General features: G+C 38.6%; 1 protein-coding gene across 1 annotated transcript in view; it reads left to right on the top strand.

The window, feature by feature from the left end:
- The window catches only part of dnmt1 (DNA (cytosine-5-)-methyltransferase 1), a 52,650-nt gene that overhangs the window by 14,091 nt on the left and 25,721 nt on the right, over positions 1–12,838 (top strand). Inside the window, 10 exon segments of the mRNA XM_052041786.1 lie at positions 855–915; positions 4,460–4,543; positions 6,415–6,527; positions 6,835–6,953; positions 7,968–8,060; positions 8,771–8,922; positions 9,487–9,674; positions 10,210–10,387; positions 11,384–11,481; positions 11,960–12,113. Of these exon segments, the coding sequence (XP_051897746.1) occupies positions 855–915; positions 4,460–4,543; positions 6,415–6,527; positions 6,835–6,953; positions 7,968–8,060; positions 8,771–8,922; positions 9,487–9,674; positions 10,210–10,387; positions 11,384–11,481; positions 11,960–12,113 (1,240 nt within the window).

A 12,838-nucleotide genomic window follows, 5' to 3' on the forward strand; every position in this document is an offset into this window, starting at 1 on the left:
GAAAACATGGAATGTTCTGTGGTGCATTAGAGGGCAGGCTTTGAATGACAATAGTAAAGATGAATAACAAGCTATTTCTAGAGAGGCATAAGTAGGAGGAAATGAATATAATCTGATAGTACCAGGAGGAAGTCAAAACAGTGAATTTGGGAAATGAGAGAGAACTCTGGAATACCTGATTATCTGAAATAGTTGAAACGTGAGTTTTAAAAGTTGTAAAGTGTCTGGTTAGAAGGTGACTTTGCTGGGAATGAGACATGAATAAACACTAACACTTGCTCCAAGTAAGATCAGACGGAGAAGTGAGTAAGGTGACAGTGGGGGGGAAAGGTCTGGGACTTTTCTCTTGGAGGGGATAGTGTGCAATTTGATATGAGAATGGTGATGTTTGATGCACTCCATGCATTGTCAAAGGGGTAATTTAGTCTGCATTATGAAATCATCACCTTTTGGAATTGAAAGAACAAGAGAGTAACCCAGATAAAAGACTAAAGGGCTTTGATGAAGCGAAAGACTTAATTGGTGGAGATGAGGAAACATTGAGGATCTAAAACTAGGCAACTGGAAATTTGGAAGGGCAATATTTTTCTCCGGAGTAGATAGAGGGAGAGGTGAGAGAATTATGGTTTATGTGAGAATTGTGTGGTGGGGAGTAGAAGGAAGTTGTAGAGGTAGATTTGAACGTAACTGAACTGATGGCTCAGGTCTCTCATAATCTAGAAAAACAAGTGGTCCATCTTCAAATGGTAGTCATTTGTCTCTGCTGTAAAAGGGATGAAACTTGTATTAATGACAGATTGTGATAGTGGGGAATTTTGCCTCATCACAAGCTTGAACAAGTATTTGTTTTCCAGGCTGTTTAGTGGGACCAAGGCTACCTCTGACTGCAAACCCAAAATTGAACAAACTCCTAAGGTGAGTAGGATTAAACATGGATCTATTACCCAAGAAGGAAACCTTTCAGTTGGATGCACTATGTTGTAGGATAAGGTGAAGCTCAATAATTTAAACAAGTGCTTCATCTAAAATTGGTCTAATATTAGAAGAACCTAGTTGTTTCTGATATCTTTATAGGGACAGGAGGAGTCAGTTCAGCTTCATGAGCCTGTTTTTCTGATCACTGAGATCATAGCTGATCTGTGACCTGACTCCTTATCCTTGCCTTTTCTCCAACATGCTTTATTAAGGAAGTTGGAGAAAAGTGGGTGTATGGAGTTGGGTCACAAACACGGATTTTAAATAAACGATTAACCTAGCATCACATATCATTTGAGGAAATGTTTCAACTTTTACCAGCTTTTGCTTTTAGAAGTGTTTCTTCACTTTACTCCTAAAAATCTTGGTTCTCTTTTTCTACACTTCCCAAACAGTATTATTTACCTCATCAGTTACTTAACATCTTGAAATTTTCAATGGATTTGCTCCTTGACCTTCTAAATTCTTGGGACCACAAATAACTTTGTGCACTTTTTATGCATTTGTTTTATTTTGGTGAGTGGCTGCAGTAAAATCTATTCCATGCATAACAATTTACTAGTAGTAAATAAAATTTGTATGTCCATGCCCATGTTGCAGTATCAGCAGCACAGCAGGACCATTTTTCTTTCCTTTGAAGATATGTCTTCAAATAAAAGCCATTCTTTTGTTGTCTGCTATGCATTTGAAGATGGGTTAGTTATAATCTAGGATTCAGAAATGTTCATTCAATCTGAAACCAGGGTCTTAAATCTAAACTAAAGAAACTGCAAAGATATGAAGCACAAGTTGTGGTGGATTGGGATACTATAAAAGGTCTGACAGTTAACGAACAGTGGCTAACATCTAAAGAATTAATGCATAGTCTACACTGAATATTTATCAGTTTAGGCATAAAACCCCAGTCATAAAAGTCCAGCTGTGGCTGACAAGATAAATTAAAGGTAGTATTACATCAAAGGAGAAGATTTAGAATGTTGCTAAAAAGAGCTGTAAGCTTGGGGATTGGGAAAATTTTAGATTTCAAAGGAGGACCAAGAAAATTGATATGGAAAAGAAAAGAATATTTAGCAAGAAATATTAAAAAACGTAAGAGCTTTTATAAATATATGAAAAGGACAAAAAAGTTAGGAAAGGGAGGTCCTTTGCAAACTTGTGCAGTAGAATTTGTATTGGGGAAGAAGGAAATGGCAGAGAAATTAAATATTTTGTCCTTGTAGGAGAAGACATAGAAAGCCTCTCAGTAGAGAACTACAGGTCTGGAATGATTGAGAAGCTAAATGAAATTAATATTAGTTTTTTTAAAAAGTATTAGAGAACACAAAGCTAATAAATCCCAGGGTTTTGAAAAAGCTGTGCATTTATGAAAGGAAAGTCATGTTTGACAAATCTTATTTTTTCTTCCAGGTTGTAATTAACAGATTAGAAAAGAGAAGCAGATGATGCAATATATTTGAACTTCTGGAATGCCTTTTGAGAAGAGATTTTTAAACTAGAGCACGTGGAATTGGGGATAATATACAGATGTGGGTTGAGGAAATGTTAATAGGAAAATTTAGAATAAATATGCCATTTTTAGGTTGCATAAGAAATAGAAGCAGGATTCAGCCCTACGCCACCTCGTAGGATCACAGTTGATCTCGCACTAATCCCATCTAGATTCCCATTTCTAAAAACAATTAGTTTATCGACTCTATGGCATCTCTTAGATAGGAACCTCCAAAGATTCAGAATCAGAGTTAAATTATCACTGACATATGTCGTGAAATTTGTTGTTTTGCGGCAACAGTACAGTGCAAGACATAATTACTGTAAGTTACAAATAAAATGCAAAAGAGAAATAACGAGGTAGTGTTCATGGACCATTCAGAAATCTGATGGCGGAGGGGAAGAAGTTGTTCCTAAAACATTGAGTGTGGTTCTTCAGGCTCCTGTACCACCTCCCCGATGGTAGTAACGCAAAGAGGTCACATCCCAGATGGTGAGGGTCCTTAATGATGGATGTTGCCTTGTTGAGGCACCACCTCTTGAAGATGTCCTCAATGGTGGGGAGGGTTGTGCTCCTGATGGAGTTGGCTGAGTCTACAACCCTCTGCAGCCTCTTGCGATCCTGCACGTTGGAGCCTCCATACCAGGCAGTGATGCAACCAGTCAGAATGCTCTCCACCATACATATGTAGAAATCTGTAAGAGTCTTTGGTGACATACTAAATCTCCTCAAACTCCTAATGACGTAGGGCTGCTGGCGTGACTTCTTTGTGATTGCATCAATGTGTTGAGCCTCTTGGTGAAGAAACTACTCTTCTTTGAACAAATTGGCTAACCTCATTTTTTGAGACCGTATCCTGCTTCTTTTCGACATCCTAGTCAGGGGACACATCGTCCCTGCACATACCTTGAAAAGCTCCTGAAGAATTTTGAAAATTTCAATGAGATTGCCCTCATTCTTCTAAATGCAAGCCCATAGGCCCAGTCTGCCTAATCTTTCCCTGTACACAAAACATGCCATTCCAAGAGTCAGTGAAGTGAACCTTTGCTGCGCTCCACCAGTTGCAGATGTATCCTTCGGTATGCCAATCAGACCTGTATACAATATTTTAGGTGTGGTGTTACCAGGGCCCACTGTATTGGAGCAAGAAGTAAATACCCTTGCAATAAAGGCCTTCATACTTTTTGTCTTCCTGTCTTCCTAACTGTTGTATGCTAGTTAATTTTCAGTGATGTGTACAAAGATGTGTATAAAACTCTGTTAATCTGGCATGGTGGACTAACATATTTTCCAGACTATTGGATGTTATTTTATTACTACTCCCAACACACTTTTAATTCGTTTATTTTTAAGATATTGCACACTAACATTTAAGTGAATTCAGTAAGTTTAAAGAGTGTGGGAAACAGAACCAGGGAAGTTTCAAGGGAGTGAAACAGCCATGAGAGTGGACAGGGAGCGCAGGAATTGGGGCTCCGATGAATGGAAATTGCAAATGTCACTTGGTGAGCTGAACCATTGGGATTTCTGAATGGTCAGATAGTGATTATCATGTTCAACTGTACACAGGTCCCTTTGAACATCAACACCTTGTTGAATATATACAAGCTGTGAATTGGTAGATTTTTGCATTAAGTACTTCCTCTCACTTTATGAATGTTTGACTGACAAGTTTTCACTAATGCCATTGATACATTAGGTTGTGTCTTCAATTAAAAAGCCTTTTACTAGAACAAATAGCAAGCCACTTCCATGGATAGAAATGAACTGTAGTGAAATACCAGTAATGTGCTTTGCCTAGTCATTTCAAATAATGACATTTTGCTTTAATAATGCACACATCTTTTGTAAAGTGAAGCATTACTGTGTTAATGGAATTCAGGATGTGAAATTGTGCTGAGGTAAAAGGTTAGCTATGAACTTACTGAATGATAGAGCAGCAACGAGGGGGTGAATGGCCTACTTCTGCTTTATTCTCACTGTTTATTTTTGCAGACGCCACCTCCCAAATGCACAGATTGCAAGCAGCTCTTGGATGATCCAGATCTCAAATACTTCCAGGGGGATCCTGATGATGCAGTGAGTAACTTTTATTTTGCACTTTTCACCCGAAGTTGACCAAAAGTTAGCAGCCTATCTGGACTGTTCTCCACCTGTGTTCTACATATTTGATTCCCAAATATCAAGGGGATGTTCTGCTCTGGTAAGCTGCAGATTACCATTGTCTGACGTCCATGTGCAAACATTTTCAACCAAGAGTCACTGGGTAGCAATCTGGAGCAGACCTCAGGCTAGCTTAGAAGTGTTTGAGGCCAGTTATAAAGCTTAGTAATCAACAAAGACATTGATGCATATTTATATTGGTTTATTTTATCTTGGACTAAGGGGGTGCAAATTGCTACACTTTGAATATGTCCAAGTTCACGGTGCATTAAATGGGGAAGTGATGCACACCTGGGCATTTATAAGAAGAGATACTCTATCTTTATTAGTCACATGTACATCGGAACACAGCGAAATGCATCTTTTGCGTAGAGTGTTCTGAGGGCAGCCCGCAAGTGTCGCCATTCTTCCGGTGCCAATGTAGCATGGCCACAACTTCCTAACCCATATGTCTTTGGAGTGCGGGAGGAAACCGGAGCACCCGGAGGAAACCCATGCAGACATGGGGAGAATGTACAAACTCCTTACTGACAGTGGCTGGAATTGAACCTGGGTCACTGGAGCTGTAATAGCGTTACACTAACCGCTACATTACTGTGCCTGCCCACCATTTCATTTCATTTCCCCATGCAATGAAATTTGTGTCTATCAATGCTGTGCATTGCCTAATAAAATGAAGCTATGAGCATCTCTCATATTCTGGAAATGTTTCTGTTCAGCTGGCTGCTATTGGTAAGATAAAGTTCCCTTTTTGGGCTCCCAAGTGTTCAATGATATCTCAAGAGGAATACCTTTTACCTTGAGTTCTGAGAGAAGATTTCCAATTGACTTACAGTTGAAATAGGAGCCATCTGTTTAAGATGCAGTTGCCATATCTGAAAGTAATAGAAGTACTTGAACTGTCTTTGTTCAAGTTATTAGATCTAACACATTGCTGATAGCACATAGTGGAAAAACAGGAGTGAGATCTTTGAGTCTGCTTTGCTATTCACTTAAATTGGGGCTGATCTGAATCTCCGGTAAATTGGGGATGTGATGCTCCATGGTACCTAGGGTTGAGGCAAAGCAATTTGCATTTCGTTTTGTACTCTGCAGTATCTGTTGATAATCTTCCCATGGGTATGTTGTCTTCAGACTTGACTATTCCAACAAACCCCTGGTGACTATAAATTTAGGGTCATGCTAAGCTATTGATCATGTCCTATTTTACACAGTCGCGTAGACCTATGTGTTCACTGACCTGCACTGGTTGTTGCTTGGGCAGAGTGTTGATTTAAAAAAAAATTCTAATTCCTGTATTCCGATCTTCCCATGTCTTACTGCCTCAATTGTGGCTCCTTGATTATCAACGAAGTTAATTGTCCCACTATTGGTGGTTGTGCCTTTAGCTGCTAAGGCTCTAAGCTCTGGAATTCTCTCTATAAAGCTCATTTCCTCTCCCCATCTCTCCTTTTTAGGACATTGTTCTATGCATGCCACTGATCAAAAAACATTTGGTCATCTGCCTTTTAAGTCCTCTTTGTAGCTCTGTTAGACATTATATAACACTTCCGTGTTAAAAGTGCTCTATAAATACATGTTAGGAAGCAGGAACAGACCAGAAGCACTGCTTCTGGTATTGAAAAGGACAGCTGCTTACAAGATTCATGTGCAAGCCCATCAGTGTGTAATATTTGAGGAAATGTTTGGGAATTGGCTGGTTCCCTGATCTGTTTGGGTGGTGGTAAGTTTCCACTGCAATGATGGGAAAGAGCTTAATGCCTTAAAAAATCTTATTGCCTCAACAGTTAGAAGAGCCTGAGATGTTGACTAATGAGCGTTTGTCACTATTTGAAGGAACAAATGATGAAGGGTTTGAAAGTTATGATGACTTGCCTCAACATAAAGTCACTTTCTTCAGGTCAGTACGAGTGGATGTGGTGGTATAAGTGTAACACAAAGATCACCCATTGGCTAAACCTCAAACCACTTGAGGTTAAACTTCACTAAATGTTCAAGTGGGGTGGAATTATTTTTTCAGTGTAAAACAGTATAGTTATTGCATGTACTGTGAAGTAATGGTTGATTTACAAGTCAGCTAATGTCGCAGTAGCACAAGGAAGACCAGTGAATTATATTCATTTAAAAAAATAGTTTTTAAGTTTGCAGTTTCAGTCTCTTTGTAATAAGCTGGTTAATATTTTTTTAAATGACCATTGTCTTTTCAGTATTTATGATCGGAAAGGCCACTTATGTCCTTTTGATACTGGCCTGATCGAAAAGAATGTGGAGCTATACTTCAGTGGTGTGGTGAAACCAATCTATGATGATAACCCTAGCCTGGATGGTGAGTGAGTTTCCTTTCAGATACCTGACCCAGTGATGCTGTCCCTAATTCAGCATTATAAGATATAGACTTGGTCCTTGTACTTAAACACAAGTACAAGGAATGAGTCTTTATCTTTTAATGCTGAATTAGTAAGTATTCTTCCAAAATAGGCATACTTGGTTATTACCATGTCATCTGCTGTAGGGGAAATCTTGCTATTAATTTCTCCTTATTTGTAATATGTTGCTATGAAATACATTTCCTTATCTCTGTGGAAAGACTTTTATCTGGGCTTTATTTTAATCAAAGAGTGGCTATGTTGATGTAACTAGTAAGATGAGCGGTTTAATGATTAAACCCATTTATCCTTGGGTGACAGTTTGCTACATGAGTCTGTGTTGTGCAGGCTCTTCCACAGTCATGGTGGCTTGTTACAACTTTTATCATTTCTGAGGACAATTAATAGTCAACAACATTGCTGTGGTCTGGAGTCGAGTACTTGCAAGGCTTAAGTAAAGATGTTAAATTTCCTTTGAATTTAAATAACAATCCAGTTTTGAGTGTATCTGGTCCTCTGGATTACTAGTCCAATAGTTTAGTTGCTGTTACAGTCGCCATACTTCGGAGAATTGCTGATACATGCTGCAAGAGAGAACTCTGTCCACTGGACAGTGTTGTGTATTATGCTTCCTGGGAAGTGTTGTTTCAAATGCACTCTAAACGCAACCAAATTTTGGAAACAACCATCTGCCTTTTTCACAAGGTGACATTTTCAAAAAACAAAATTGGCAGTATGACTGAAATGCCAGCAATAACACTAGTGGTGTTGTATCTCCTTAGTGTTGTTAAAACTTGATTGTTGTGTATCATTTGTTCTCATGTGCTAGTCAACACCAGTACACTTTATTGGCTATTTCTGGACTGTAACCAATTTTAGATCAGTAGAGTGATTGACTTCGTGGAGACATTTGTAGGTTGTGGTATGGCAATGCATAGTGAGGAATTAATGTGTTTTTTTCCCTTTTTAAACAGGTGGAGTCAGAGCTAAAAAACTAGGACCAATAAATGCCTGGTGGATAACTGGTTTTGATGGTGGAGAAAAGGCTTTGATTGGGTTTACAACAGGTAAGGAAATATTAGGGCTATTAAAGTTTCTGTTCTGATCTAAACCATGTGTTTTTGAGTTGTGCATTGCTCCCTTGTGTTGACTTGTAACAGATTTGAAAGGCATGGAATTTGCAACAAAGTTTAGATGAATTTTGCTTGATTTTTCTTCCAAACCTCTGCTGCTGTACCCTATCCATGTGAATTGGAGTTACTTGCTGATGTACTACCATGTCTGAGAGGAATACAGCACAAATGGACATTAAATCTGGTGTAGGCTTCAGTCATTGATTTGTTAAATTTTGTCTTCTCTGCAGATCTTTTGGATCTTCACATTTATAAGCATTGAATAATAGATTTATTCTCTTTGAAATCACTTCAGAACTCCGGTCTTAATATTTTCAGTGCTAGTGTGCAGTAGTTCATGCTGGTACTGCATTGCTGAACCTAAGCCTACACTTTCACTGCCTCCTGATTTCTACCCTTTTGAATACAATGTTTTTGGCACAGTAGTTTGGGTTTACTTGTTCAAAACTTCAACCCCAGGTTGAGAGAGGTAGGGGTCTGCTGATCTGTCACTGAATAGTAAGCTATGGGATATTGAAAACTCAGGTTCTGCTATACAATTTAGCTTCCTGTGCTGAGTATCTCTTTACTTCAGTAATGGGCAGTAGTAGTGGAGCAGTATTTTGGGTAATTGGATGACATTAAAATGTTTCTTTCATCTCTAGCATTTGCTGACTATATATTAATGGATCCCAGTGATGAATATGCAACCATCTTTGCTGTGATGCAAGAGAAAATCCACATAAGCAAAATAGTCATCGAGTTTCTACAAAATAATCCTGATTCCACTTATGAAGACCTGTTAAACAAGATAGAGGTAGGTACTGTGCTAATTTCATTTCAACAAAACCTATAGCGCAAAAAATATGCTGCAGGACCTATTGTAACCACACCATTCAAGAAAAGTTGTCCAACCTCTTCCTAACTTGTGTAAGTTGTAGCTCATGAAGTGCTCCTCCAAGAACTTTTTAACAATATGAGGAATTTTGCCTCCAAAGCCATTTCAGATGTGCAGTTCAACTCCATTTTCTTTGTCAAAATATCTTTTCCTTCTCCTCTTCACCCCTATTGTCCTTTAGTTAATGAGGAATTCTCCTAAAATAGGTCCTTCCTGTGCACCCTATCTAGGCTTCTCTTAATTAAATACAATCTCTACCTCCTCTGTTCCAAACAAAGAAATCCCACCCAAACCAAACCTTCAGTCATAAATATGAGGTTCTTCTTTGCCCTGAGTGAGATCACTTAGCCAGTAATGTCATCTGGAATCATCCTGTTCTTTGTAAATTAATTTAACACTCCTTATAAAATCTTTGGTTTTATTGCTTTCGAAACAGTAGCAACTTGTGGTTAAACCTAAAATTGTACATGTTTCTGTTGACAGACCACAGTACCTCCTGCTGGACTGAGTTTCACTCGCTTCACTGAGGATTCGCTGCTGAGACATGCTCAGTTTGTTGTGGAACAAGTGGAGAGCTATGATGAGGCTGGTGATGTTGATGAACAGCCGATCATTATAACTCCCTGTATGAGAGATCTGATCAAGCTGGCTGGTGTCACCCTCGGGAAAAGGTAATTACTTTGTACAGAAGGATGGGAGAAAAATATTAAAGAGAGATCCAGTGAGGTATTCTTGTATTCTGAGACCTTTTGATTTCTTGAGCTGGAGAAACAAACTTGTGTCCAAAACATTGGAGAGATGCATGGCTGTAGAGAAATGAGATGATCCATGCAGAATTCAAAAGCCCAACCCTCCTATCTTTCCATCCCATAGTCGGTGGATGCTCCCTGATACTGAGTGTTAGTAAAAGGTGAGTTCTAATTGATTGACTTGCCTCATTAGGTTTACATTGATGAAATCGTTTTGGATTTGATGCACTTGACTGTGAACTGGATATTAAATTTTTGCCATTGACACAACTGGTGTAGAATATGACAGGATTCTTACCATCATGCCTTTACTTGCTCTTCAAAGCAGCAGTACTTGACCAGCTGTTTGTTTATCATAGCTTAACCTATAGCCACAAAGGAAGTACTTGTTTTGAGGAGTATTCCAGGATACATGAGTCTCAGAGGATTGCCTTCACTTCGGTTACTTTGTTTCCAGGCGAGCAGCAAGACGACAAGCTATACGTCACCCTACCAAGATCGATAAGGACAAGGGGCCCACTAAAGCCACTACCACCAAGTTGGTGTATCAGATCTTTGATACCTTCTTCTCTGAGGAAATTGATCAGAATGACAAAGAGAATGGTTCAAAACGCAGGCGCTGTGGAGTGTGTGAGGTATGTGCTGTGTGAATCAATGTTCTTGATTGTTGCTTGGGGAATATTGTATTTGGTAGACTGATTTATGACCATCTTGCAGATTAGTGGTATTTATACAGCGTTTAATGGAAAGCCAGGCTATATTATAATCCAAAAGCAACTTTCACTGTGGAATCATTATGAAGTAGGAAGTTAGCAGGGGCCTGAGTTGTCATCGGTGTCAGTCTGCCCATCGAGTGCTGGCTGCAGAGAAATTGTTGCAGGTTGATCAAGCTCCCTCTGTATAGAACACCAGGGTTCCCTTGACAACAAAATCAATAATGGTTTGCATTGTACTACAGTTTAAGACTTGTATCTTTTGATTGCTTGATCACGGATTTCAATGGATGAAGTTACATATGTTTTTTAGTTTTTAATATACTTGAACTATGATTTAAGGTTGCGTTGTAAATGAGTCATCTCAGTCTCTACAGCTTTCTGTCCAATTTTTAATTACATTTTTAAAATTTTAATTTGGACTAAAATTCTCCTAATTATTACTCTTGGCTCAAGAGGTATTATAACCCAATCTCCTTTACATTTTCTCAAAGCAAAAAACAGCAGATGCTGGAAATCGGAAATAAAAACAAATTCCGGGAATGTTCAGCAGATTGGGCGGTACTTGGGGAGAGAAACAGAATGAATGTTTTAGATTGATGACAGTGATCTTTTATCAACCTGGCAGATTAACTGTTTTTGTCATGCGCGCCTGATGTGATGAGTAGTTGTGGCATTTTCTGTTTTTTTAATTCTAATCAATGATTTCATTATGTTTGGTGAAGTATTTATGTGAATGTAATCTATAATATGTATGACATGTAATATGGTGGGGATCTCCTTCCATTGGTATAATATGTGATGCTGACATGAGGCTGTCATTTTAATGACAAATTAAGGGAAGAAGACTAGAAGAATACAACTATTTATTCTTTGCTCCACCACACAGCACTTTTTTTTACTATTGTTTTGTAATAGGTTTGTCAACAGCCTGACTGTGGGAAGTGCAAAGCTTGTAAGGACATGGTGAAGTTTGGGGGCTTTGGTCGTAGCAAACAAGCCTGCTTACAAAGAAGGTAAAATTAACTATCCTGTGTCATTATAGGATGTCAAATTATTGTGGTATGAATGCAGGGACATTTTTCTGCCGAAGATTTTAAGGGCTTTGGTTAATAGTGATTAATATAAACTATTAATGATTTGTTAAACATAATTAAACAATAACCGAATCAGTGAGTACAATGGTTTTCATAGAATTGACTTGTGGCTGTAATATTGCTTCTGCTTGTTAAGTATACTTTGATGCCTAACATGCCAGTAGCCAAAGAGAATGGGCAAGCTGCAAAGTGAGTTCAAAAGCAAGGATTCTGTTGTTGCAATTTGCTGGTTTTGGAGATGATGGGGAGGAAAATAAGGTTGAGGGGTGGGACACGTGTGAATAAGAGAGAAACTCCAACTGATGCGTGGTGCATTCAGTAAAACTGATGTAAGGCAAATCCTTCATTTAATGATTGCTCTGCTTGGCCGTGTAACATGCTGCACATTTTTCTGAAGGTGTCCAAATCTGGCCGTGAAGGAGGCTGATGATGACGAGAACGATGAAGATGATTCCGAGATAATTGACAAAGCTTCTCCCAAAAGAATGTTGCAGGGTAGAAAAAAGAAGCAGTCAAAAAGCCGCATCTCTTGGATTGGAGAGGCTATCAAGGTAAGCAATGTTTAGTTCACAATAATGGTCTAAAACCAGACAGCTGGTCTTTGAACTACTCAATTCTACACTTTCAATTCTGTTCTTTTCAAGTGAGGAGTTTGTTTTGGTGCAGTGTTGAAACCACAAAGAGTTTGATTTATGTGTTTCATGCCTTTCATATGTCCCCAGTGTATTTAATGTGCAATGAATTTGTGCAGACTTTGAATCAACAGCAATAGAACAGTGCTCACCACCAAGCTCTGAGTAACCAGCTCACAAATCTTGTAGAATCTATGGTGTAGGTTTCCTCTTTTCTGATGCAGTTTGCTGTGAGGAGACTTTGCAGGGTATCTATAATGTTAAACACCAGGCTATTTGAGTAACCAAGTGGTTGGGGGAAAGATGATCACAGGCAGCTAATTTTTTATAACATTTCTAAACACACTTCACAAATTGGGACATGCACATGGTATGAAGATAAGTTTATATGAGAAATTAGTTTTTCTATAAAGCCTTGAATTTTCAGATGTCATTTTGAGAAGAGGAGAGTCCACTCACACAACGTGTCTAGCCCTGAATAACCAGGTATTTAGCTATAATTTTCTTGATGTACAATAAAAACTCAATTACATGTCATTGAATGAACAGTGGTTTTTAGTGACAGTAGTGTGCAAAAAGGTAGTATGTTAGATCACATGTATGGCAATTGCATCTATAAAAGCTACAGTATTGCACGTGGCAGA

Source organism: Pristis pectinata, chromosome 31, assembly GCF_009764475.1.
Source record: "Pristis pectinata isolate sPriPec2 chromosome 31, sPriPec2.1.pri, whole genome shotgun sequence".
Lineage (NCBI taxonomy): Eukaryota > Metazoa > Chordata > Chondrichthyes > Rhinopristiformes > Pristidae > Pristis > Pristis pectinata.